This window comes from Saimiri boliviensis, chromosome 2 (assembly GCF_048565385.1).
Source record: "Saimiri boliviensis isolate mSaiBol1 chromosome 2, mSaiBol1.pri, whole genome shotgun sequence".
NCBI classification, from domain to species: Eukaryota; Metazoa; Chordata; class Mammalia; order Primates; family Cebidae; genus Saimiri; species Saimiri boliviensis.
Window position 1 is genome coordinate 170,581,851 of NC_133450.1, and position 27,300 is coordinate 170,609,150.

A 27,300-nucleotide genomic window follows, 5' to 3' on the forward strand; every position below is an offset into this window, starting at 1 on the left:
CAAATATGTATGTATGAATACATAAGCAACAGGGAATACACTATTATACTCTTTTAATTTTGTTATATTACTGTTACCAGAAAGGGATCCCAATTCAGACCCCAAGAGAGGGTTCTTGATTTCTCACAAGAAAGAATTTGAGGCAAGCCCATAGAATAAAATGAAAGCAAATTTATTAAGAAAGTAAAGGAATAAAAGAATGGCTACTCCATAGGCAGAGCAGCCCCTGAGGGCTGCTGGTTGCCCATCATTATGGTTATTTCTTGACTATATGCTAAAGAAGGGATGGATTATTCATGCCTCCCCTTTTTAGACCACATAGGGTAACTTCCTGACGTTGCCACGGCATTTGTAAACTGTCATGGCACTGGTGGGAGCTTAGCAGTGAGAATGACCAGAGGTCACTCTGATCACTGTCTTGGTTTTGGTGGGTTTTATCTGACTTCTTTACTGCAGGCTGTTTCATCAGCAAGGTCTTTATGACCTATATCTTGTGCTGACCTCCTATCTTATCCTGTGACTTACATTGCCTTACTTACTGGGAATGCCTTGTGGCAGATCTCAGCCTTATTTTACCCAGTCCCTATTCAAGATGGAGTTGCTCTGTTTAAAATACCTCTGACATTAGTGCATGTGTACAAGGTCACATATTTTGAGAGACATACCATACAATCTCTCTTAAAATATAGAATTGCCATTTATGTTATTTGGCAGTAAAACTCAATTTTATATTATGATTAGTGGTACATTTCCTGCCTGACAGAATGCCTTCAAGAATCACTTAGCTGCAGAGAATTCTCAAACAGCTAGAAATTTTTGCAAAAGAGCTTTAGGGACTTCAGAAGATTCTTTCTTTTAGATTTTTATAGTATAAAATATAAGAGTTACTTGGATATTGAAAAAAACAGAACTTCATGTGTATATATGTATAATGCTATATTGTATGACTATCACCTTATTCATATTTATTTCTCATAGTTGAATAGTTATTTGCAAGAGCATGCCTTTTCAGTGACGGATTTTATCAGGAAGGTTTGTTTACTCTTTCAAGAAGTAAAACGAATTTCAATATTCCAAGCAAATTAAAGAGAGAGAAGTGAAATTTGTAATGTTATTAAATAAAAGGGGCTCTTTGCCTTATGCTAGAAGTCAATACTATGATTTTGAGTTTTTGAGAAAAGAAAAGCTTTGTATTGCAAGTTGACTCACAAGGAGACAGGAGTGTCAAGCTCAAATCTGTCTCCCCACGCTGGCTTCAAAGCAGTATTTTCAGAAAGTGATGGGGGTAGGGGAGATGCTGAGATTAATAGGTGATTGGTGGAAGGAAAGGGGAGATCTGCAAAGTCCTTGAGGATACAAAGATGCAGTTATCTCTTCATGCTGTCTCATAGGTTGCACGTGCAATTCTGGGATAGTATGAAACATGCAGTGGAATTTCAGGCTGTGACGTCAGCAAGCTCATTCTGTGCAGACTCTAGTCGACCATGTTGGTTCCAACTGATTTCAGCTAGTTTTTTTTTTTTTTTTTTTTTTTTAATCTCATAAGCAGAGGGAGTTTCAGTAAGTTGTTTCTTTTTTAATCTGCCATCCTGCAAACTCAAGAATTTCTGTTAATCATTGGTTCCTTTAACTCTTTGAGGCATAGTTTCAGAAGCAGAGAGGGAAGAATTTATTGAGTAGATTATAAAGGGTTGCAGAACATGCCATGCCAAAATACACAGTTTTGGCATAAGGATTATTTCAAACTGAAGCCAGTTCAGAAAAAGCAGATGGAAGAAAACTTCTCTTCTTGCCCCCTAAAAACAGTGGATACCTTTACAAAGGCATGCCTTCTTCCCTCTCTGCCAAAAAGGGATAAAAGCTAATCACTGGAGACAACTTGAGACCCTAATGAGCCTGGAGATAGCACCAGAGAAATCTAGGTAACAGATTTTACCAACTAGCCTTCATCTACCATTAGTTTTCCACATATTTGCCTTCCTACAATTTGCTGCCCCTTAGGGCTCAAGTCCTTTTCCTTTGCTTTATCACTTCTTTAAATATTTATTTTCTTTGTGGAAGATGCTATATAAACTGGAGTTCTAAGCCATCTCTTTGAGTTACTCACTTCTAGATAGTCCCATGTGTACATGTTAATAAACTTGTTTTCCCCTTGTTAATCTGACTTTTGTTACAGGAGTCTCAAATGAGAACTTAGAAAGGTAGAGGGAAAATCATTTGTTTTCATCCCTACAGTTATACTTTCTAATTCCATTTTCTCCTATCTAAGTTATTTCTTTAATTGCTTGGTCACATTTCCCAAACACAACATAAATTTTCATGGTTCTATGTGTTTAGCCTGTCTGACTTCATGTTTCTCCCTGCTTGTGCATTTTATTCTTATTCAAAATTATTTTACAAGAAACTGATGGTCTTTGACTTTTCTTTTTCTTTTTGCTTCAGAATATGGCATTTTGATCCTTTTAAATTTTTCAACCGTAGTCCTAAAGCCCTTTCCATCTTCCTTCCATTTTATAAAGCAGTATATTCATTCACATTATCACCTTTTGTAAACAGATGGTAACACCTGATGGGGTTCAGGACATACTCCTCCCAAAATATAGATGAAGGAATTTGAAAAATGGCAGGTGCTGTGCCCTTGAAACAGATTGTAAGATCTTCATATGAGCAGTGGCTTCTTTATACTAGAGGAAAGGAACATCCTTATGTCAAAAGACAGAGGAACACCAGAATGAATCTGAATGAACAGCCATGCTAAGTGTCCCCCAGTTTACTATACTTAGCTCATACTCTTGTCTTACCACATTTTCCCATGAATTCCTATTTTTCATCAAACCTCAGATGTAACCATTTCTTCAGGTCCTCATTTCCTTACGAAGGCTCCCTTGTCACGTACAACTTATATTAAATGATTTCATTTGCTTTTCTCTTGTTAATTTGCATTTTTTACAATGTCTCAGTCAAGAACGTAAGTTAGATAAGAGAAACCTATTTTTTTCTCCCCAACACAACTCTCCCATTACTTAGAGTGTATCTTAGGGATTAGGAACATGGAATCTGTGACCAAAGTGCTTTCATTCAAATCCTAACTCTAACATCCTCTAGCTGTGTGACCATAGGCATGCTATTTAACCTGTCTGTGCCTCAATTTCATCACCCATAAAACAGGTATAATGATAGGATCATATTCATAGATACACTGTGAGAAAGAAATAGGATAGAACATTAAAATAATACCTAAAACATGTTCAATACTGTATGTTTACTATTATTATAAGGAATTATTTTCTTTGGCTATCCAAAATATAGATTTTTATGGTCTAAAATAAAAGAGTTACTTGAATATTGAAAACCTAGAACTTAGTGTGTGTGTATATATATATATATATATATATAATTTAGTATATGTAAAACACTGTATTATATGATTATCACCATATTAATATTTATTTTCCATAGTTGAATACTATTTATAAGAGCATGCCTTACCCCATCCTCAATGTATTTGTATATATGTGTGAAATGTATATGTTAATTAAGTCATTCATTCCCAATTATGGTCAAGAATATGAAAAATTCTGCAATGAAACAGTATAGCCTCACGCAACAAATATTTATTTTTCAAATTGTGAGTACAGGTCTTTTTTAGGCCTGCATTTTGTTGCTGTTTATTGATTCTACAAAGGTTCCATGAACATCTCTTCATAAACTTGTTTCAGCTAAAATTATTTGTTTCTCAAGCCGATTTTAATTCTAGCAGGATTTTTTTTCAGTAGAGTTAGTGGAATGATTAGTTTTATGATTGAAAAGATTTTTAATCTTGGAAACTTTTATACTGCGATTTTTAAATGACCTATGCATTCATTTTTTCCTCATCAAAGTCCTGATTCTTCTTTGTTTTCCACTAAATTGATCAAAAATGAGTTTGTCTGTACTTTCCCAAAACAGCAATCTTGCTTTGGGTTCCTAGAATTTTATTCCTAGGTTACTGCAGATCTAGATTCTATAGAACTTTTCGTGTAGTTAGTCTCTTGACACAGTATCTTAGGATGAAGTAATAGAGTTCCTTTCATGTTGCTAAGTTTTTGATGGAAGACCAGACTATATACATAGCAGACTGTGAAGAATAAATGAATAAATACATTTGTTGAATCATTAAACAATATTCATTGTCTGACTACCTAATATAGTACAGTACATAAAAGCAAAGTACTCATAGAAAAATTTTTTTTTTAATGACATAGAGTCATGCTCTGTTTCCCAGGCTGGAATGCTGTGGCCGTCATGGCTCACTGCATCCCCGACCTTCTGGGCTCAAGCTACCTTCAACCTCAGTCTCCTCAGGAGCTGAGACTACAGGCATACAGGACCTAAGACTACATGCCACCACGCCTGGCTAATTTTTCAAAATTTTTTGTAGAGATGAGGTCTTGCTACATTGCCCAGACTAGTTCTGAACTTCTGGTCTCAAGTGATCCTCTTGTCTTGGCCTCAGAAAGTGTTTAGATTACAGGTGCAAGCCACTGTGTTTGACCTAGATTTGAGGTTTAGCGAAACAATGAAAATTTTAAAAGTATTATAAGAAATTACAAGATTACTTGTTATAACTTTGGAGCATCTCTAGAAAGTATACTTAAGCAAGACATGAAAATACAGAGCCAGATAGAAAGAAAGGTAATAGAACTTTAAACATCTATGTAATAACAGACTATATAAAAAGAATTAAAAGTCAAATGACTAACCAGGAGTAGGTATTTACAACAAATAAAGAAGGTAAAGGACTAATATCCAGAAGATTTAAAGATAACCTACAAATTGTTATATAAAAAGACACACCAATAGAAAATGGGCAATGCTATGGAAAGGAAATATTAACGACTTGAGCAGATGACTCAGTGAACTAAAGATTATGAATCTATCTGTAGCAGACAGAGATAGTACGTGGAACCTCTGACAAGCATGACAAGAACCACATGTAGACACATAAGGCCATGAGATTTCTGTTGACAACTATTTTCTATTTAAAAAGCTAGTACTGCTGGGAAGAGGCTGCAGCAGTGGCAGATATTTTATTTTCACAAATCCCCCATCAAAATAAACAAAACAAATAGGAAGGCATAGCCAAAATCTCAAGGATAGCATCTACAATAGAACTGGTGACAAACCCAAAATATGAACAGATAGGGACAGCCATCAACAGCTGCATGATTTGCATTGTATCAAGAAAGAGAAAATTGGTGTCCTGAGAAAAGAAAAATATTGAGTCTCTAAACAGACAGTGATTGGAAAACACAGCAGGACGATATAAGAATGGCAACAGAAACTAAGAGAAGACACTGTAGGATCCCATTTGCAAGTGAATGTCAAGGAACCATTATAATGTCTGGAAGGCAGAAAAAGGGCCTCTTCTATGAACTGTGTATACCAAAAAAACCAGAACTTCCCTACTGAACTAAGTACCACACAGAACACTGTGAAAAGAGACTGACTGTTATAGGGACAGTAGCCTCCTCTGTTGGTTAATTGTATGTGTCAACCTCTGTGTTTTGGGATGAGGTTAACATTTAAATCAGTGAACTTTGGGTAAAGCACACTGTCACATTGTCCTCCAGAATGGAGATGAACCTCATTTAGTCTGTTGAAGGCCTGAATAGAATATAAAGAATGACCTCTGTGAGCAAGAGGGAATTTTCCAGAAAATTGCCTTCAGATTTAATATGCACCATCAGCTCTCCTGGGTGTCTAGCCTGCCAGACTTCACACTAGAACTGGAAAGTTGGCTTTCCTGGGTTTCCACCTGCTGGCATTTGAACTGAAGCTGCACCATTAGGTCTGGGCTATACTGGGCTGTACTGTAGATTAGGACTTCCCAGCCTCCATAATCCCATGAACCAATTCCTGAAAATATATGCATACATGCATACATCCTCTTGGTTCTATTTCTCCAGAAAAACCCTGACTAATCCACCTCCCCACCTCCCACTCCCACCCCCATCAAGCCTATTTCAGCTACTCTTTCTCAGTAATGATAATTCTATCTTTACAGTTGTGCTGAGCAAAAGCTTGATATTGTCCTTGATTCCAGTCTTTCTGTCTCTCATTAATCTACCCTACAGGGAATCTTGGTGGATTTCTTTAGAAAAATGTCCAGAAGTTGGCCTTTTCTCATCACTTTGTTTGTCACCACCCTTATATCTATCATTATCAGTTGCCTGGAATACAAAAAGAACTTTCCTAAACACCCTTTCTGCTTTCCACCTTGTCTTTAGTCCATATTTACTGTGTTCTACCCACACTGTACTGATTGTTGCATCTTAAAAGCAGGAGCTTTTATCTTAGGGATTTTAGTTGGATGGTGTCTTCTGCCTGGAATGTATTTAGCCAGATATCTAAACAACGAAGTCCCTCTCCTCTAAATTCTTGCTTCATTATTACTACTGATCAATCTATTTCATATTACAACCTGCCACCATTTTACCTGCCTAATTTGGCTTCCTTCCTCTTACCTTGCTCATTTTTTTTTTCTGGTGGCACTTAATAATTTATAACATACTACATCGTATTTCAAAATTATTGTGCTTATTATTTTCTTAGCGGATAGACTAAACTTCATGACGGCAGGGATATTTGTAGAATTTGTTTATCAGTTCTTTCACATGCATAGGACATAGTAGATATTCAATAAATGTTTTTTGAATAATCGATGAACAAAGAATTATAAAGAGAAGGAAGCCACTCTGCCACATCATTAAGACACGCCTCCCTCCTGCCACCCCTCTCCTCCCACCAAGGGCTCTCTTATTACTAAATGAGCATATTTCTTTTTTCTTTTTTTGCCAAAACTTGGCAGAAATTCAATATGTAATGCCCAAAATGGTATAAAAAGTATCATAAAAAGCAGCATATTTAGTAATAAGATTATTTAGTAAAAGCTCTCTTATTAATAGTCTTATTTAGTAAAAAGCTTTCTTAATAAGCATATTTAGTAAAACACTTTCTTAATAATAAGCATATTTAGTAATAAGCTCTCTAAGAGCTTTTATTAATAATAAAATTAATAAAAATAGTCTTATTTAGTAATAATAAATTTATTAATAATAAAAGCTCTTAAGAGAGCTTATTACTAAATAAGACTAGTAATAAGCTCTCTTATTAAGCATATTTAGTAATGAGAGCTTTTGTTATTAATAAAAGCTCTCTTAATAAACATTTAGTAATAAGAGAGCTTTTACTAAATAGTCTTATTACTAAATATGCTGCTTTTTATGATACTTTGTATACCATTTTGGGCATTACATATTGAATTTCTGCCAAGTTTTGGCCAAAAAAAAAAAGGAATAGAACACAGAAAGAGGTAAAAAATTATAGTAGAACTTGTAAGCAAATAGAGTATTCTGATTCAGAAATGATGAATTCTAGTATATCAACATAACTTGAGGATTTGATCAATTGCTATCAGTATTTTGAAGGAGAACCCAAATGGTATGAGAATATAGGAAACAGGAAAGTGTAGTAGTGATATTAGAAAACACAAAGAAGGGTAATTCTATAGTTTGTGTTTTTGAAATAAATCCTAAATAAAGTTCTAGGACATAATAAAAGAATAGTTTGTGAATGTTCTTTAAAAAGAAGTAGTAATTTCTCAAAGCCAGTATGGGTTCTTCAAGGGAAATTCTTATCAGACTAACCAATAACCTTTTAAAATATAATAACAGTAAATACAGAACATCTGAATTCTATCAAAGCATGTTTATCTAATTGTGATTAACATGACATTGAAAGAGATGCAAAATACTTCACACAATAGAATCAAGATTCCCAAAGATCTCAACAGACTGGGATGATAGTTACACAAACACCTATAGATAGTTTACTTGGCTGTAAAATACCAGTTGCACTGTACAATGGGAAAAGTATGTGGCTTTAATAGTTGTCTGCGTAGAAATACTTTAGGTGGTTTTGTTAAATCTTATTTGAGTCTGTAGTATGATGTACATGCCAGAAAAGCTTACACATTTTTAGTCTGCATCTACAAAGAGTTTTACTCAGTACATCTCATAGCGTCCCAATATGAAACTGAATTCTAGACATGATGATCCATCATGATAAGCTGAAATATATTCAAAACTGACCAGGGAGACTGGGCATGATAGCTCACCCCTGTAATCCCAGCACTTTGGGAGGCCAAGGCAGGTGGATTACCTAAGGTCAGGAGTTTGAGACCAGCCTGACCAACATAGTGAAACCCCATTTCTACTAAAAATACAAAAAATTAGCTGGGTGTGATGGCAGGTACCTGTAGTCCCGGCTACTTGGGAGGCTGAGGCAGGAGTATTGCTTGAAGCCAAGAGGTAGAGGTTGCAGTGAACTGAGATTGCCACCACTGCAGCCTGGGCATGATGGAGTGAGACTCCATCTGAAAAATAAAAAAATAAAAAAATAAAAAAAATAAAAAAATAAAAAAGTCTGACCAGGGAAATATGGCATCTCAAAAGCATATGAGCATATACATTAGGAACATCTAAACAAACTCAGGATGTTATTCTTCTTGGTGTCTCAAGCAGCATGTAATGATGTCTAAATAGTTAAAAGCTCATTCATTTGGGAAAGGGATCTGTATGTTCCACACAACCTCAACATTTCTATCTCCTACCTTTGTTTATTTTTTTTCTCTTTAACACATCACTATTAACATATTATGTATTTTACTACTTCTTGTTTCCTGTCCCCCTACTCTTACCACGATAAAGGTCACATGAGGGAAGGGATTTTTTTTTTCCGCTTTGTTTACTACTACCTTAGCCTTTATGCCCATAAAAGTGCCTGTTCCAATAGGTGGTGCTTAACAAGTATTTTATTGAATGATGGAGAGCCATAAGGGATGGAACTAGAATCAATAAGTGAAAGAATCAATGGGTGAAACAAAATTTCAGAGATTGAAATTTTGAAAAATTATAAGTTCTAATACAACTTATTCAATAATTCCTACTGCTGATACATCAAGGCACCAAATGTTTATCTATTTAGTATAAATCAGTGAAAAATTCAGAGATTGAAATTTTGTTTCAGGTGAAGGAAAAACTTTATTGGAAATACTAAACCTTTGTGGCCTTGTTGGGAAAGTAGTGCTTGCTTCAACCCTGGAAGCATTACAGCAAATGCTTCCTGAGTTAACACTTGGTAAAAATACTGTAGACATGATGTTAGTAGGGATATGATGTTAGATAATCTGTTTTCTTGATGGAATTCTATAATTTTGTAAAGTAGATTTAGATTGATTTTCCCTTTTACATTGAGAACCTGTAAATGCCCACATTAAACTTGCAGCTTTATATACAATCTATGCTAAAATACTATTTTATCTTGAACTTAACACAAGTACATGTAACTATTTTTATTCTTGGGTTTTATGTCCTCACTTTTTCCTAAAAGCAGTGATTCTGAAGCACAGAACTCTCAAACTTTGGGAACAATTATTGTAGAAACATCCCAGAAAATAAGTCCTACAGAAGATGAAAAAGACCAGAAAGAAAGTGATCCAACAGAAGATAGCCAAACACAAGGAAAAGAAATAGTACAGACATATTTAAATATAGATGGCAAGACCCCAAAGGTATCTGACACAATTTTGCTTAATTGTATGCTGTTTTAAATTTTGTCTTATTTTTTTAAGTAATATATTTTACTTTTGATTTAATTTGAATTCTTAAAAGTTTTCTTTGAAATATACAGTGAAAATATTCACTTTTAAATAATTTTCAAATTCTTATTTGTAACAGTCTTTTGCATAGATGAAAATGGAAATAAATACTATTCTTATAAATATGAATCTTAAGGTATTTATATCTCAGCAAAAAAGTGATAATAGGCTTATTGTTTTCAGGTATATGAAATATTCGAAGTGAGGAAACTTTTAATATTAGCCTTTGCAATGATAAAGTCATTTAGTCTGACTAAATCTTTAAATTACTTATTTCTAACCCCTCAATGTATTTTAAATTTTGAAAAATAAAAGTTCTAATACAACTTATTCAATAATTCCTACTACTGATACATCAAGGCACCAAATGTTTATCTATTTAGTATAAATCAGTGAAAAATTAAGGAAAGTTCGTTTTTATTTTGTTGTAAAAAATTAGGTTGGCTTTGAATTAACCTGTAAGATTCTTTTAAAGTGTAATTCAGAAACTTTCTTTTTTTTGAGATCTTGCCAGCACTTTGGCGGAAAGGTCTTCTTTAGTTACTACCAGAATAAAGTTCAGACCAAGAATTATATGCTAAATGCTTGCTGATTGATTGATAAATATATTTTATAAAAATTTTTGCGGCTCTTTATTGATACTTGGTTAGTTTTTCTCGTTTCAGCTACTTTTGTGTGTGTTGAGGTATATCACTGTGAGTTTAAGTTTCTGTGATTACTAATGCAATATTGAGTACTTTCTCATAGTTCTTGGCCATTAGTATTGTTTAGTAAATTGCCTCTTCAAGTCTCCCCATTTTGCAAATGAGTTGTCTGTATTTTTCTTACTGGCTTAGGAATTCTTAAATACTCTATCTATGAGTCTTTTGTTGATTATATTAGGTATCTTTTCCTACTCCATGGTGTGCCTTTTTACTTTTCTTACTGGAGTCTTCTGAAGAATATAACATCTCAATTCTAATGTGGCCAAACTTACCAATTTTTTTTGTATATTAATAGCACATTTTGTCTTCTGTGTAATGCATTCCTTACTGCAACTTAGACGTATCCTATATTACCTTCTGTATTCTTTCCCTATATTTTTCTGATTTACTGTTTTGATTTTCACATCAACGTCAGCATTGATTTTTGCATGTCATGTAAGATAGGAATTAAGTTTCCCAGTTTTTCCCCAATATTTGCCATGAACTTTTCCTTACTTTATTCAAAGGTATCTTTATTGTAAATCAAATGTACATAAACGCATAGATATTTCTCTAGGCTCTTTCTTCTATTCCTTCAGTAAATGTGTTAGCATCATGGTGTCTTAGTTACGTTTTAGTAGTGTTGATTGCTAGTAGAACAAGTTTCCCACCTTCTTGTTCATCAAGAGTCTCTTCTTCGTCCTTTACTCTTCAAAATGAATTTAAAATCAGCTTATGTTCTACAAAAACTTTTTTTGGGGGGACTTTGGTAGTGACTCTATTAACCTAAATTAATATAAAACAAGAAGACACTGAAAGGTGAAGAGGAGGCAGCAGACCAGCTGGATACCCCAGGACTCAAGAAACAACATGATAGTAAGCTCTCTGGGTTTTCATTTTGCTTCATATATCCTGGCCTGGATACCTGGAATCCCCCACCGGGAAACCCCAGTACGTCAGACAATACAGGCCCTGGATAAAACCATTATTTTAGCCAAAGAATGGGGAAGAGGCCAGCCTAGCAAGACAGAAAAGCTTACACAGTAACTGTCCTACTCCAGGCAAACACCACAGAAAAAATTGTAACCCTATTCCAGACTCATCTGTAAAGTCCTAGTGGGACCCTAGACTTTCACTCTCACCTGGCTATAAGTAGGCACTCCTCACCTCTCCTCCTAATATCAGGTTGTTACCAAAGAAGTCCAAGTAGGGAGCCAGTGATAATGACTCCCTCCTGAGGTGTCCAACCCCTGGGCTGCAGACCGGTACCTGTTGTGGCCTGCTAGGAACTGGGTCATACAGCAGAAGGTGAGAGATGGGTGAGCCAGTGTTTTGGCCTGAGCTCTGCCTCCTGTTGGATCAGTGGAGGCATTAGACTCCCATACAAGCGTGAACCTTACTGTGAACTGCACATGCAAGGGATCTAGGTTGCCACTCCTTATGAGAATCTAATGCCTGATGATCTGAGGTAGAACAGTTTCATCCTGAAACCATTTCTACCCTCCCATCCCCTCCACCCTCATCCATGCAAAAATTATCTTCTACAAAGCCGGTCCCTGCTGCCAGAAAGGTTGAGAGCCACTGACTGTCTCCTTTCCATGTCATTGGAGACCACATAGGTAACCTGGATATTCATCTCCATTCAGCAGTGAAATGCCTCTTTCCCTTCTGAGCAAGATAATTTCAGAGGCCAAGTGCAGAGATGGGGAATTTGATTATCACTCATACCTAGCAAGCTTCCTACCCCCTCCCCATGATGTCAGTGGAAGCCAAGTGGGGAACAACAATGAGGTCCTCCTCCATTATCCAGCCATGATGGTATCAGCAGATGCCTATTGGGTAGCCTGAAGTTCTGCCCCCACCAAGCAGTAATAAGGTGACCCTCTCCAACCAGGTTGTCAACTGAGACTGGATTTCTACTTCCAACTGGCAGTAATTAGATGGTGTACTCCTTGCCCCATCAGCGTGGTGTCAGCTGAGGCCTGATCAAATAAGATTCAAGCAAGATATAGAACCTCGACCCACACAAGTATGAACAACTGATTTTTGACAAATGTGCAAAAATAATTCAGTAAAAGGATAATCTTTTCAAAAAAACAGTGCTGGAGCAACTGAATATTCCTATGTAAAAAAGGAATCTGCATATACACTTTACACTTTATGCAAAAATTAATTTGTGGTGGAACACATGTAAATATAGAATATTATAAAATTTCAGAAAGAAATAGAGAAAATCTTCAGGTCTTAGAGCTGGGCGAAGAGTTTTTAGACATGATACCAAAAGCATGATCCATAAAAGAAAACATCCGTAAATTAGACCTCATTAAAATTAAGAATTTTTGCTCTTCAAAAGACTCTATTTAGAAGATGAAAAGACAAGCCACAGAGTGAGAGGAATGTTTAAAAACCATGTGTCTGACAAAAGTCTCATAGCTTGAATATATGAAAAATTCTCAAACTTAACAGGAAGAAATTAAACAATCCAATTAGAAAATAGGCAAAAGATATGGGCATATATTTTCCCAAAAAAGGCTATATGAATGGCAAATAAGCACATAGAAAGTTTTTTAACATCACTATTAGGAAACAGCTAAAGTAAATATTAGTGAAAATACCATGTCCTGACTCAGGGTGCAGAGGGACTGGATCTCTCATATTGTTCACGTGAATATAAAATTCTACATTACAGCACTCTGAAAAACAGTTTGGTGGTTTCTTAAAAAACTAAACTTACCATACAACCCAGCTATCATACCCTTAGACACTTATCCCACAGACTTGAAAATATATGTTTACCAAAAAAAAAAAAACTTGTACATGAATGATCATAGCTCATTTGCTTGTAAAAGCTGAAAACTGGGAACAACCAAAATTCTCTTCAATAGCTGAACAGCTAAACAAACTGGTACATCTGTAACACAGAAAACTACTCAGCAGTGAAAAGGAACTAACTATTGACATATTTAATGTCTTAGCTTTGTGACCTCAAATTTTTTGTCTTGGATTGGGAACTAGGCTTTCTTTCTTGCCTTCTGCATTCTGTGTTGCTATTTAAGTGGAATTTCAAGGTCACAAGGGATTGTTTTTTCTGCATTTTGCTGGCCACTTTGTTGGTCACTTTTTTATCTCTCTGATTTTCTGCATTCATTTCATTTTTGGCCTCTGGCATTTCCTTTATATTTTTGCCATGTTAGAAAGATACTCTAAATATATTTGTTTCGTAGTATGAGAATTTTCTTGAAGTTGTGTTCATTAATAGTACAGGAAACAGAAGCCCACTTCTTCGTAATTTAATTTTACCTACAGTTAATTTGATACCAAATCTGGTGACTGGTATTAGTAATTCAACTGGTAGTTGTGTTTTGGACCTTTTTTTTTTTTTAAACAGTGCTCAGTGTGTGGCTGATACTTAAATACTAATTAAATCTTAATAAAGCAATGAAAAATTTATATGCCAGTTCTGAAGATAAGTTCAAATGAAGCATTTCAAAAATATTTTGAGAAATGAAACATTGTTAAGGTTTTATAATTTCTGAAAGTAATTACAGGAAAACCTTATTTTAGATAGAGGCTTCTGGCATATGTGTTAAACGGTTTCATGACTTTAGGGCTATTTGTTGCAAGATTGGGAACTTTGAAAACGTTCTTAATATAAGAAATAATTTTCTAGGTGGAATATATCCATGTTTCCCAGCCAATAAATTATTAAACAAGACTGGACACTGTGGCTCACACCTATAATCCCAACAGTTTGGGAGGGCAAGGTGAGTGGGTCACTTGATGCCAGCAGTTTGAATCCAGCCTGGACAGCATGGCAAAACTCCATCTCTACTAAAAATATAAGAAGTAGCTGGGCGTGGAGGTGTGCACCTGTAGTCTCACTCAGCTACTTGGGAAGCTGAGTCATGAGAATTACTTGAACCTGGGAGGCAGAGGTTGCAGTGAGCTGAGATTGCACCACTGCACTCCAGCCTAAGCAGAGCCAGACTCAGTCTCAAATAAAAAAAAAAAAAGCAAACAAAACCACACACACACACACACACACACACACACACACACACACAAACTTAAACAAGACCACGTGTTTTTCTACTAATATTTACATGTTTAAATTGGTAAAACATTTTGAAACAAAATGGCTTCCTTTTATTCAGCCTCAGTGTATTAGAATGCCATGAGGAAAACAGTATCAGGAAAAGATATTTTATTATTGTCAGAATTATTTTTAGCCTTATTTGTCAGAAGGTTATTAGCTTCATTTGTCTGCATATAATAGAGAAGAGTATTTGAGAAAAGGACCTACATTTTCAGAGAATAAGTTATTAATTATTCACATTTTACTTTTGTTACTATTACCATATTTACTCCTAAGTTTTTAAGCTATCCCTAGATTAAGTTTCTACTTCTTTGGAGTTGATTTTGTATCTGTATCTTCTGCCTGCTAGTTTAAGTTCAGTGTATATAATAAGTTCATTTGTAAGTTCTTGGTATCAGTTATATAATTTTATTATCTAGAGTTAAAAAAAATATTTTTTTCAGTTTTTTTTGTAAGAGACAGTCATGCTATGTTGCCCAGGCTGGTCTCAAACTCCTAGCCTCAAGCAATCCTCCTGCCTTGGTCTCCCATAGTCTTTTTAAAAACTTCTGCATAAATAATTGTATTTTTAAGTAAAGGGATATTACGTATATCAGTTTGCTTGATGTTGTTATTGAATAATAATACAATTTTTATGAAACCTTCATATTTAGGACTATTTTCGTGATAAGAATGCCAAAAAAATAACTTTTCAAAAGAAGAATTGTAAGATGCAAAAGAATTCACATACAGCAGTTCCTTCTAGAGGTAAGAATGTATATGCAATTAACAATATGTCTTTTAAATTTTATATCTAATTTTTAAAAGATTAGATTTAAATTTTAATAGTTTTAATGTTATTTTATGTAGTCAACAGAGAAAAGTACAAAAATATAACTGCCCAGAAATCAAGTAGCAATATTATTTTATTACGAGAACGGATTATATCCTTGCAACAACAAAACAGCGTACTTCAGAATGCCAAGAGAACAGCAGAGTTGTCTGTTAAAGAATATAAAGAAGTTAATGAAAAGCTCCTCCATCAACAGCAAGTATCTGATCAACGATTTCAGACAAGTAGGCAGACAATAAAGGTAAAGAGAACTTTAAGATTGAATAATAGTATACTACATTGTAAAAGTAGATATTTTGTTTTGCATATATTGTTTAGTTCATATTTGTGTTAGACAGGTCTATGAGTTAAAAAAAAATTACTAGACTTCTTTAATAAGGCTAACTAACATACACCAGTGATAGAAATCCGAATCAAGAAGACACTTGGCTAGCATTCCTGTTCTACTTAGTTTTTCTCATCTTTGAAATATTTTTATATATTCTGTATTGTGTTACATCTTAGCCTTTAAAAGCAGGCTTCATACATACATAAAGCTTACCCATTTGCCTATGTTTAAAACTTTGTGTTTATGATAAGTTATATTATTAAACTAATACATTCCTCAGTTACTCTTTGCCCAAATACTAGTATAAAATGTGAGGGTTTTAATATATTCGAATAACCTATCCGTGGTTCTTTTTACTCAGGCAAATGGAGCTTTCTATAGAAACTTTATTCACATTATACATTACTCCTGGTAATGTAATCTTAAAGCACAGGTTTAACTTACACTTCTAGATGAACTTAAAGCAAATGAAAAAGAAAAGATTTTTTGTTTTTTAGGTCTCCATTCTTTATGATATTTGCTTGTGAAATGAATGATTTGTTAGAAAATTGTCATTTTGCACAGAAAAAAATTATTTCATTATTTTACAAAACAATCTTTAAATCACTATCATACATAATTTTAAATTATACTTAAATTCTCTAATTCTAATATCTAGTGCTTTGATTCAAAAAATATGTATAAACATCTTAATGGTGAAGGATTAATCCAGTTAAGAATTGTGTTCTGACTTTATTCCCAGAGTAGGCTTATACCCAAACCTTAACTGCATTCCAAACTTAGACCAGAAGTTTCAGTATAGGCTTGGCCCTTGGAAATAAGGCATGGCAGTGGGATACCAGATGAGACTGAGCTGTGCGTTAGAATTTAGACAAAGCCACTGATATCACAGCCACTGTATAGAAACCGCATATCTCGGAATGATTTGATCCCATATACATTTTACTGGCTAGAATTTTCTTTTCTTCTCTTTAATACTCTGTCTTTCCTCCCTTTCCTTTTCCTCTCTGCTACTCTTCCTTTCTTTCCTCTGTAGTTAAATGACAATGTTTTATAGCACCATGATACTATAAACTATATACATTCCTAAGTTTTCTGTGCAAATAGCGAAGTGACATTAAAGAACATTTTTTTAAAAGAAGAAATAAAGCATTCTTAACTTTGTTTAATCTTATACAAAAAAGCATTTGAACTTTTCAGTTTCTCTTAAATAATATGCTAGACAATTGGCTTTTCATAAAAGTAAATTCTAATATTGTTAGAGGAAAGTTATAAAATTAGCGTTGTTACAAAAATTATTTTCCTCATTCTCTTTGGAACAGGAATTTTCTCCATTGAGAGTTTGAAAGTAGTGGTATAGTTACTTCTTGGGAGTTCCTTAAATTGCATACACTATGAGAAAAATAAAAATAGTACACTAGGGATTCAACAAAAAATCTGTGTTAGATATACTTTTTTGCCTTTTTCACAAAAAATTTTAATTTCCTTTCTTATAATGAGGTGCCATACTGGGTAGTATCAATTAAGAAAATCCACATTTTAGCAGAGATTTCAACTACTTGCAAAGAGAAAATTAGGAAGTATAAAAGCACTTCAGTTACTGCATGGTTCATGTGCATTTTAGAGAGAGTATGGTATGGATGATGAAATAAGTTACTTTAATATGAATTTCTCCTTGAAGCTATCCTCCATTCTAGCTATTTCAAATCTCATCTACTCCAATGTAAAGGTCATACTTTTGTTGCTATGTTTTAGGTGTAACTTGTATTTCATTGTTATATATTATTTTATTTTTTAATGTACATTTTCTTTAGATGATAGAAAGGTCCAAGAACATGTAATAATGAAAAAAGCACTTCAGGAAAGGATAAGAATCAGAATTTAGAAATTTTCCATCTCAAAAATCGCTATGAACTCAAATAAATGTAACCAGTGATTAATTAAAATTATATTTCATTTGCATATTCTGTACATACGGAGAAATAACTGATATGGTAACTAAACTTAGAATTCTCTACTGATAAAGGAACTTCCCAATTATAACATAGATACAGACAAATTATCTTGACTTAACACATTAGTATAGTCTTTGTGAGCTCTATCATAATAAGCACAGCTTGGGATGGAGGATGTCAAGGTCTCAGTATCTCATTTACTGAGAAATTTTTCAGGTTACCAACCTGAGGATTTGGGTAGTATCTGTTGATTTCTGTGATATTTTTAATAATGGAACTTAAGAAAACAGATTAAGTTTAGTCTTTGTTTTCCCGCCTATTTATGATAGAATTCCTATATGCTTGGCAATTCTTTAATTATTTCATATCTGTATCTTGTGATTTTAAAACCCTCAACATTTATTTTTTATTCCAAAGTATTGAATCAGGCATCAATAGGTTTTGAACTTATAGGCCTTGAATTTATTGTGCATTAATAACTAATATTTAAGACAGATTTCAATGTTTGGACAACCTCCATACTAAAGATATTACTTCATATTCAGGAAAACTTTTCAAAGATTTTCAACTTTTTCATATGAAATTAGAAGTACCTTGTTTGTTAGGAGGTTGATAAGAGGAACACGAAGTATCTTTGGCATTTTTTTCCGCTGTCAGTTTCATTGCAGTATGTTTTAAACCGTTATATAATTTCCTTAACAAGGCTTAGAATAAGAAATTTGAACTGTGTAAGTGAAACCACTAAATTTTGGAATAAAAATTTTGACCAGAATAATAGATTTTTACATGTTTGGGCTGAGCTGTAACTTTATTCTTTTTTGTTTGTTTTGTTTTTTCACATTTTGCCTATTCTCAAGATATGTATGACATATAGATAGTATTTTGCAACTCTGTGCTAAGTAGTATGCTATGTAAATGGCAAAGATTTATGATTTTAAAATCAGGTACTGGAAATGTTGTTGTAAAATATTCTGAATCTGTTTTGAAATACACTGTAGCCCTATACTAAGCATTATTCTATAGATGGAATATATAAATAGGCGTCTGCTATTTTCAAGAAAAATTAACTATAAATCTTTATGCTTTATATTTTATATATTTGTTTAAAGTATGTATAAATTGCCACAGTTGTAAAGATATGAGTAAAAACATGCTAGCCCTATTCTTTAGAGTTTCCTTTTAATATGAGAAAAATCTGAAACAGAGCAATGTTTAATTTGATAGATTTATTTATCTTTCTCAGGTCATACATTAATTTAGACAAAAAGTAGTAAAAGAATAATATTTTATCAGACTAGGCATTCAAACATGAAAAATTAACTTTGTTTTCTATAAAGGATTTTAGGAAAGCTAAGAGACACAGAAAAATATAAAGCATATATAAGAAATGCCCTTATACCCTTAAGAAATTTAACATTTTGGCATATATTCTTCCACTGTATATTTTAAAGATAGAAAATGTGATAAATAAAGCAAAATTTTTATTTAATCATTATCTAAAGCCCCATCTTCTTCCACTCATCTCTGGAGATACTTTCATGAGTTCATGCTAATTTTCCTATTATTTAAAAAGTTTTGCACATATATGTACATTGATAAATAATATATGATTATTTTTATTGTAGCATAGTTTTTTGTTTGTTTGTTTTTGAGATGGAGTCTTTTTCTGTCACCTAGGCTGGAGTGCGGTGGTGCAGTCTTGGCTCACCGCAGCCTCTGCCTCCCAGTATCAAGCAATTCTCCTGCCTCAGCCTCCCAAGTATCTGGGACTACAGAGGCTCACCACCACACCCGGCTGATTTTTGTATTTTCGGTAGAGTCAGGGTTTCATTATGTTGGTTAGGGTGGTCTTGACTACTAACCTTAGGTGATCCACCCACATCAGCCTCCCAAAGGCCTGGGATTACAGGTGTGAGCCACTCTACCCGACTTGTAGTATTGTTTTTGAGTATTTTAAAATCAATTACATTTGATTAAATAAATACGTTACATTATATTTAATCATTACTCTATTCACGGACATTTGAGTTTCCAATTTTTTTTGCCTTTACAGACAATTCTTTTTTTTTTTTTTTTTTTTTTTTGAGACGGAGTTTTGCTCTTGTTACCCAGGCTGGAGTGCAATGGCGCGATCTCGGCTCACCACAACCTCCGCCTCCTGGGTTCAGGCAATTCTCCTGCCTCAGCCTCCTGAGTAGCTGGGATTACAGGCACGCACCACCATGCCCAGCTAATTTTTTTGTATTTTTAGTAGAGACGGGGTTTCACCATGTTGACCAAGATGGTCTCGATCTCTTGACCTTGTGATCCACCCGCCTCGGCCTCCCAAAGTGCTGGGATTACAGGCTTGAGCCACCGCGCCTGGCCGCCTTTACAGACAATTCTACATTGAGTCTCATTATATGTATTTTCTTGTGTTCATTGAGAGAAGTTCTCTTAAATAAAGAACAATTCCAGAAGTAGAATTGTTGGAGGATATAGATTGGACATTTAAATATTTATTGTCTGTCAAATTGGTTCTTGCAGTTTTCTCTCTCATTACAAAACTTTCAGCGTGCCACTTCTTGTATACTCACCAATACTTGATATTGTCAGACTTAAATGTTTATAAATCTGCTGGTAAGATATATGTTATTTAAAAATTTTAAACTATTTCTTAATACTCTATTCTCATTATTTTACACAATAATTCACTGGATTGTTTATATGCAAATTGACCTTATAAATACTTGTCTAGAGCCAAATGGTAGAATTGCTTATATTCAAATACGAGCTAGAATTTAAATGGTTTCACATAGCCCTTAATGGCCTTCTGTCAACATATTTTCTACAATTTTTACTTTTAATTATCTTGACAATCAACATTATATAGATTGCTTTCAGTCTGTTCCTTCATAGGAAAGTCCAAAGATTTTATGAAAAATTTAGATTTTATGAAAAATTTCTTTATAACTTACTACAAATTGATAACATACCCAGACTGGAAAGAATTTAGGTATTTTTGAATTAAAAAAAGTAAAGTTGAGTTATAATTAACATATTATAAAATTTGCCCTATGCAGGAGTACAATTCAGTAATTTTTAGTATATTCTCAATGTTGTACAACCATCACTGTCTAATGCCAGAACAGTTTCATTATCTCAAAAAGAAATTCCATACCTATTAGCATTTATTCCCCATCCTGCCCCAATCCTATCATTTACCAATCAATAATCTATTTTCCATCCATATTGATTTGCCTATTCTGAATATTTCTTATAAATGGAATCATATAATATGTGACCTTTTGTGACTTGTTTCTTCCACATAGTGAATGTTTTCAAAGTTTATTTATATTGTAGCCTGGACTCTATTCTGTCACAAGATGCTTTGGGTGTCGCTTCACCAGCCAGAAACCTCTGTGGCCGGTGGCACCTCTGTTTGAGTTTTGCTGGTGCCCACTGGGCCGGTTCCACCCACTTGGCCTGGCAGGGTGCGCTTGGCTTGCGCTACCAGCCTGATCCCATGCCCACTGAGAGCCAGCCAAGCTCAGAGCTTTGAGAGATGTGTGAGTGAGCAAGTGTGGGGTCTGGCCACTGCCCATGGCTAAGTGTGCCGTTGGCTGTGGTGGGGAGGGCAGCCACAGGTGCTGGCTCTGTGTGAGGCTGTGGCTGGACTAGGACTACAGCAAGTGGGTTCTAGCTATGGGTGCCGGTATCTGGATGTGGGAAATGTGGTGGCATCCGAAAGCTCGAAGACACCAGCAACTGTGAAGCCCCAAGGAGGTGGCAGGGGATAGCTACAGGTCTCTTGTTCCCACAGCTCTGCAATTGTGGGGTCGGGGGAATGTTTCAGCTCGTTCAGTCCCGTCTCCTTGCTCTGGCCTGCAGCTCCCAGACTGGCCTGGCTTGCTGTGCTTCCCATCACGTGGAGTACCTGACACTGGCAGAGGGTGAGAGGGCTATAGTGTTACAGCTCTGGCTTGGGGAGTCCAGAGGTCTGGGCCTCCAGGAAGGTTGCTGCTCTTTACTCCCACAGTCTGATGAACAGGATCATGTCAAAGCTTGCTGCCCAGCAAGCTGGCCGGGAATGTGTTACAGCCCCTTACCTCCCACTTGGAGCTGGGCAAGATGGCCAGGAAAGTTTTATAGCCCTCTTCATGCCCACTGTTCAGTGGGTCCCAAGTTCTTGTCCCACCTCCAGGAAGAATGGGGTTATGGGGATAGGAGAGGAGACCTGAAGTGGGTGGCTCCTACCTGCAGGCAGGTAGTCCCAAGATGTGGCTGAATCCTGGGGTTTTTATGGACTCAGAATGAAGTGCATGCTTAATGATCTATGGGTGGGCCTGGAAAAACCACTATTTGGCTGAAAGACATCAAGGAAATTCTCACTCTGGGTCACAGATTTGACCTGGAACTGGCAGCCTGGTTTTCAGACTTCAGGATGTCTTTTGCTTGAAGATTGTGTTTCACCAGGGACTCACCCTTTACTGCCTAGGAATTTGTCTGCCTCCTGCCACTCTCTCTTCCTTTTAATGCCCGAGTAATATTCCATTGGTATGTATATACCTCATTGCCTAACCATTAATTTACTAATGGACATTTGGACTATTGCTGTTTTTTTTTTTTTTTTTTTTTTTTTTTTTTTGGCTATTCTAAATCATGCTGCTGTAAACATTTGTGTAGAAGTTTTCTGTGGGGATGTATGTTTTCATTTCTCTTGGGTGTATACCTAGGAGTGGAATTGCTGGGTCATATGGTGATTTTACTGTTAGCCTTTAGAGGAACTGCTAGCCTCTTTTCCATAGCAGCTATACCATTTTATTTTCCAATCAGCAGTGTATGAGAGGTTTGGTTTCTCCACATCTTCACCAACACCTATGACACGCCTTTTAGACTCTTTTTTCTTGAGTCAGTTCCAGTAGTTATGAATGGTGCCATTTTCACCTAGGTTACATAATTTGTTGGCATATAATTTTTTATAGTATCCAATTGTAATCTCCTAATTGTTATGAAGTTTGTAGACATGCCCCCTGCCTAATTCCTGATTTTAGTAATTTCTAACTTTTCTCTTCTTTTCTGGGTCAGTCTAACTAAAGGTTTGTGGGTTTTGTTGCTTTTTTTTTTTTAAGAACCAACTTTTGTTTCTGTTAATTTTCTTTATTTTTTAATTCCTGATTTATTTCATATATTTCTGTTCTAATTTTTGTTATTTCCTACTTTTACTTTTGGTTTAGTTTACTCTTCTTTGTCTGTTTTCTTAAGGTGGAAGTATACATTATTGATTTGCACACTTTCTTATTTTTAATATAGGCTTACAAGTGTAAATTTTATTCTAAGCACTATCTTAGCATGACATCCTTTAAGTTTTGGTACGTTGTGTTTTGATTTTTATTTATCTCAAAGGATCCTCTAATTTTTAAATTTATTTTTGATCCATTGTTTATTTAGGAAAGTATTATTTAATTTTCACAGATTTGTGAATTTTTCAAATTTCCTTCTGTTAGTGATTTTCAGTTTCATTCCATTGTGACCAGGGAACATATTTTCTATGATCTTAGTCTTTTTAAATGTATTATGACTTTCATGGCCAAAGGATAAATCCTCGGGAAGGTCATGTGAGTACTTGGGAAGAATGTATGCTCTGCTTTTGTTGGGTTCAGTGTACAAATTATCTATTAGGTCTATTTGGTTGATGGTAATGTTCAACTCTTTCATATCCTTGCTGATTTTCTGTCTAGTTTTCTATGAATTATTGAGTGGCATGTTGAACTCTCTCATTATTAGTATTTTTTTGGTAGTCATTTCGTTAATTCACATATGTTACAATTCTCTCATTTAAGGTCTTTAATTCAGTGGTTTTATTATATAGACAAAGTTGTACAACAATCACTAAAATAAATTTTGAACATGTTTATTACCTCAAAACCTTATCACTTTTTTTAAATTTGTACTTAAAAAAAAATATATATATATATATATATATTTTATTGCATTTTAGGTTCTGGGGTACATGTGCAGAACATACAGGATTGTTGCATAGGTACATACATGGCAGTATGGTTTGCTGCCTCCATCCCACCATCACCTATATCTGGCATTTCTCCCCATGTTATCCCTCCCCAACTCCCTACACCTGCTGTCCCTCAGTGTAGTTTTGATTTACATTTCTCTAATGACCAGTGATGATTAACATTATTTCATGTTTCTTGGCCTCATATATGTCTTCTAGAGAAAAGTGTCTGTTCATATATTTTGCCCACCTTTGAATGGGTTTGTTTGTTTGTTTCTTGTAAATCTGTTTTAGTTCTTTGTAGCTTTTGGATACAAGTCCTTTGTCAGATGGGTAGATTGCAAAAATTTTTTCCCATTCTGTTGGTTGCCATTTTGCTCTAATGATTGTTTCTTTTGCTGTGCAGAAGCTCTGGAGTTTAATTAGATCCCATTTGTCTATTTTGACTTTTGTTGCCAATGCTTTTGGTGTTTTAGTCACGAAGTCCTTGCCTATGCCTATGTCCTGAATGGTTTTGCCTAGGTTTTCTTCTAAGATTTTTATGGTGTTAGGTTTTACGTTTAAGTCTTTAATCCATCTGGAGTTAATTTTAGTGTAGGGTGTCAGGAAGGAGTCCAGTTTCTGCTTTCTGCACATTGCTACCCAGTTTTCCCTACACCATTATTAAACAGGAAGTCCTTTCCCCATTGCTTGTTTTTGTGAGGTTTTTCAAAGATCAGATGGTTGTAGATGTGTGGCATTGCCTCTGAGGCCTCTGTTCTGTTCCATTGGTCTCTATCTCTGTTTTGGTACCAGTACCATGCTGTTTTGATTACTGTAGCCTTGTAGTATAGTTTGAATTCAGGTAGTGTGATGCCTTCAGCTTTGTTCGTTTGCTTAGAATTGACTTGGCTATGCAGGCTCTCTTTTGGTTCCATATGAAGTTAAGGTGGTTTTTTCCAGTTCTGTGAAGAAGGTCATTCATAGCTTGATGGGGATAGTGTTGAATCTATAAATTGCTTTGGGCAGTATGGTCATGATGTTATTGATTCTTCCTAACCATGAGCATGGAATGTTTCTCCATCTATTCGTGTCTTCTCTTATTTCCTTGAGCAATGGTTTGTATTTCTCCTTGAAGAAGTCCTTTACATCCTTTGTTAGTTGTATTCCTAGGTCTTTTATTCTCTTTGTAGTAATTGTGAATGGCAGTTTGTTCTTGATTTGGCTCTCTTTAAGTTTGTTATTGGTGTATAGGAATGCTTGTGATTTCTGCACATTGATTTTGTATCCTGAGGCTTTACTGAAGTTGCTTACCAGTTTCAGGAGATTTGGGGCTGAGACAATAGGGTCTTCTAAATATACAGTCATGTCATCTGCAAATAGAGACAATTTGACTTCCTCCTTTCCTTATTGAGTACCCTTTAGTTCTTTTTCTTGCCTGATTGCTCTGGCTAGAACTTCCAATACTATATTGAATAGCAGTGGTGAGAGAGGGCATCCTTGTCTAGTGCCGGATTTCACAGGGAATGCTTCCAGTTTTTCCCCATTCAGTATGATATTGGCTGTTGGTTTGCCATAAATAGCTTTTATTATTTTGAGATACATTCCGTTGATACGTAGTTTATTGACTGTTTTTAGCATAAAGTGCTGTTGAATTTTGTCAAAGGCCTTCTCTGCATCTATTGAGATAATCATGTGGTTTTTGTCTTTGGTTCTGTTTATGTGGAAATGAGGTTTTATCTATAAGCCCCTGACTGGGGCTGCTACCTTTCTTTCAGAGATGCCCTTCCTAGAAAATAGGAATCTAGAGAGGCAGGCAGTCTGGCTACAGTGGCTTTGCTGAGCTGTGGTGGGCTCTGCCCAGTTAGAACTTCCCAGCAGGTTTGTCTACATTGTGAGGAGAAAACCTCCTACTCAAGCCTCAGTAATGCGGGACACCCCTCCCCATGCCAAGCTTGAGCATCCCAGCTGGACTTCAGACTGCTGTGCTGGCAGCGAGAACTTTAAGCCAATGGATCTTAACTTTCCGTGCTCTGTAGGGGTGAGATCTGCTGAGCTAGACCACTTGCCTCCTGCCTTCAGCCCCCTTTCCAAGAGAGTGAACAGTTCTGTCTTGTTGGTGTTCCAGGTGCCACTGGGGTATGAAAAAAATTTCCTGCAGCTAGCTCAGTGTCTACCCAAGTGGCTGCCCAGTTTTGTGCTTGAAGACCCAGGCCCTGTTGGCATAGGCACCTCAGGGAATCAATCTCCTGGTCTGCGGGTTGCGAAAACCATGGGGGAAATGTAGTATCTGGTCTGGGGTGCACAGTTTCTCAGGGCTTCTCTTGGCTAGGGGAGGGAGTTTCTAGATCCCTTGCCCTTTCCCTTCCCGGGTGAGGCAGTGCCCCATCCTGCTTTCCACTTGTCCTCCGTGGGCTGCACCCACTGTCTAACCAGTCCCAGTTAGATGAGCCAGGTACCTCAGTTGGAAATGCAGAAATCACTCGCCTTCTGCATTGATCTTGCTGGGTGTTACAGACCGGAAGTGTTCCTATTTGGCCATCTTGCCATCCACCTCCTTAATGCTGGAAATCCCTACGAGATGGGATGTTTCTGCATGTGTTTACAGTTTTGATGTTCAGCTCAGCTTTGGTGGATATGTTTTCGTCTGTGGTAATTCCTTGAGCCCTGTCTTTGGGGAGCATTGGTGCAGACTGTTTTCAGTTTGCTTTTGCTACCCCTCAGTACTTAATATTTATGTTCTTTCTTAGAGTTAAGGATTCCTGACCCACACTGAAAAATTCAGATTTCAACCCCACATGAGGTAAAGTCACAGACATATACATTCCCATTAGAGATAACTGAGAATTTTTGTACTCTGCCCTGGTTCCAATCAAACAGACAAACTTCTTTATTACCTTTTTGTCCTAGCAATATTTTAGTCTACCCTTGAACTGAAGTTGCAGCCCTCCAGAGGATCCTCAGATTTGGCCTCTCTAGTCCAAGGTCAAAGTTTCAGCTCCTGCTCTCACAATTCCTGAAGTTGCTGGCCCTGGTGATTTCCATGCAGCAGGTGCTACCACACCTCCAGTCACATGGTCGCTGCTTTGCTGCTGGCTGCTCTCTAAAGGTGGCTATGATTGAAGCCCTTGAGTAGCTCCTTTTTTTTTTTTAAGATTTTCAGCAGTACATCAAAAAGAATATTTGATATCATAGATTTTCTAGATTTTCTACATGACACAGAGGGTTTTCAGGTTATATTGTCTTCCAGACTGCCGATCATTAGATAGTTTTTAAAAATTTTAACTGTATTTCCTGTCAAATATGGTATCAAAGATTGAATAAAATATTTAAAATTTCATGAGTAAAGAGTACAGTGGGTGTATTATAGCCTATAAATCTGACATGAACTTTCCGTGGCTGTTTTCTTGTTTTTCTACATTAATTAAAACAACAAAGACAAATCATACTAATGACAGTTCAGAACTATTCCAATTCCTTTTTTCCTCTTAATATTTTTCTTCACTTCATGATTATGTGTATTTGGTGGCTAAGGCAATTGAAACTACAAGATTTAAGTATTGATCATGGAGAATACCATTGCCCTTAGTTGGAGTAAGCCAGTGTTGGGGCTCTCAATGGCAGAATTATCACATCTGTACCACAGTAGTCATCTTTTCTTTTGTCTCACATTTCCAAATTTGGCTGCATAGTAACTCCTTAAGATCATTCTTTCATTCATCAAGCATCGATTGT

The 27,300-nt window shown here is 35.7% G+C and overlaps 1 protein-coding gene across 9 annotated transcripts in view; it reads left to right on the plus strand.

Annotated features, from left to right (window-relative positions):
• The window catches only part of CNTLN (centlein), a 314,849-nt gene that overhangs the window by 208,410 nt on the left and 79,139 nt on the right, over positions 1-27,300 (plus strand). For 5 of the 9 annotated variants that reach the window (XM_010338733.3, XM_074394882.1, XM_074394885.1 and 2 more), the window contains 3 exons: positions 9,433-9,613; positions 15,133-15,226; positions 15,329-15,552. In XM_010338733.3, coding sequence (XP_010337035.2) covers positions 9,433-9,613; positions 15,133-15,226; positions 15,329-15,552 — 499 coding nt within the window. Of the gene's footprint in view, positions 1-9,432; positions 9,614-12,277; positions 12,413-14,053; positions 14,148-15,132; positions 15,227-15,328; positions 15,553-27,300 lie in introns of those variants that run through there. The other 4 variants (XM_074394884.1, XM_074394883.1, XR_012516586.1 and 1 more) reach the window with 3 other exon arrangements.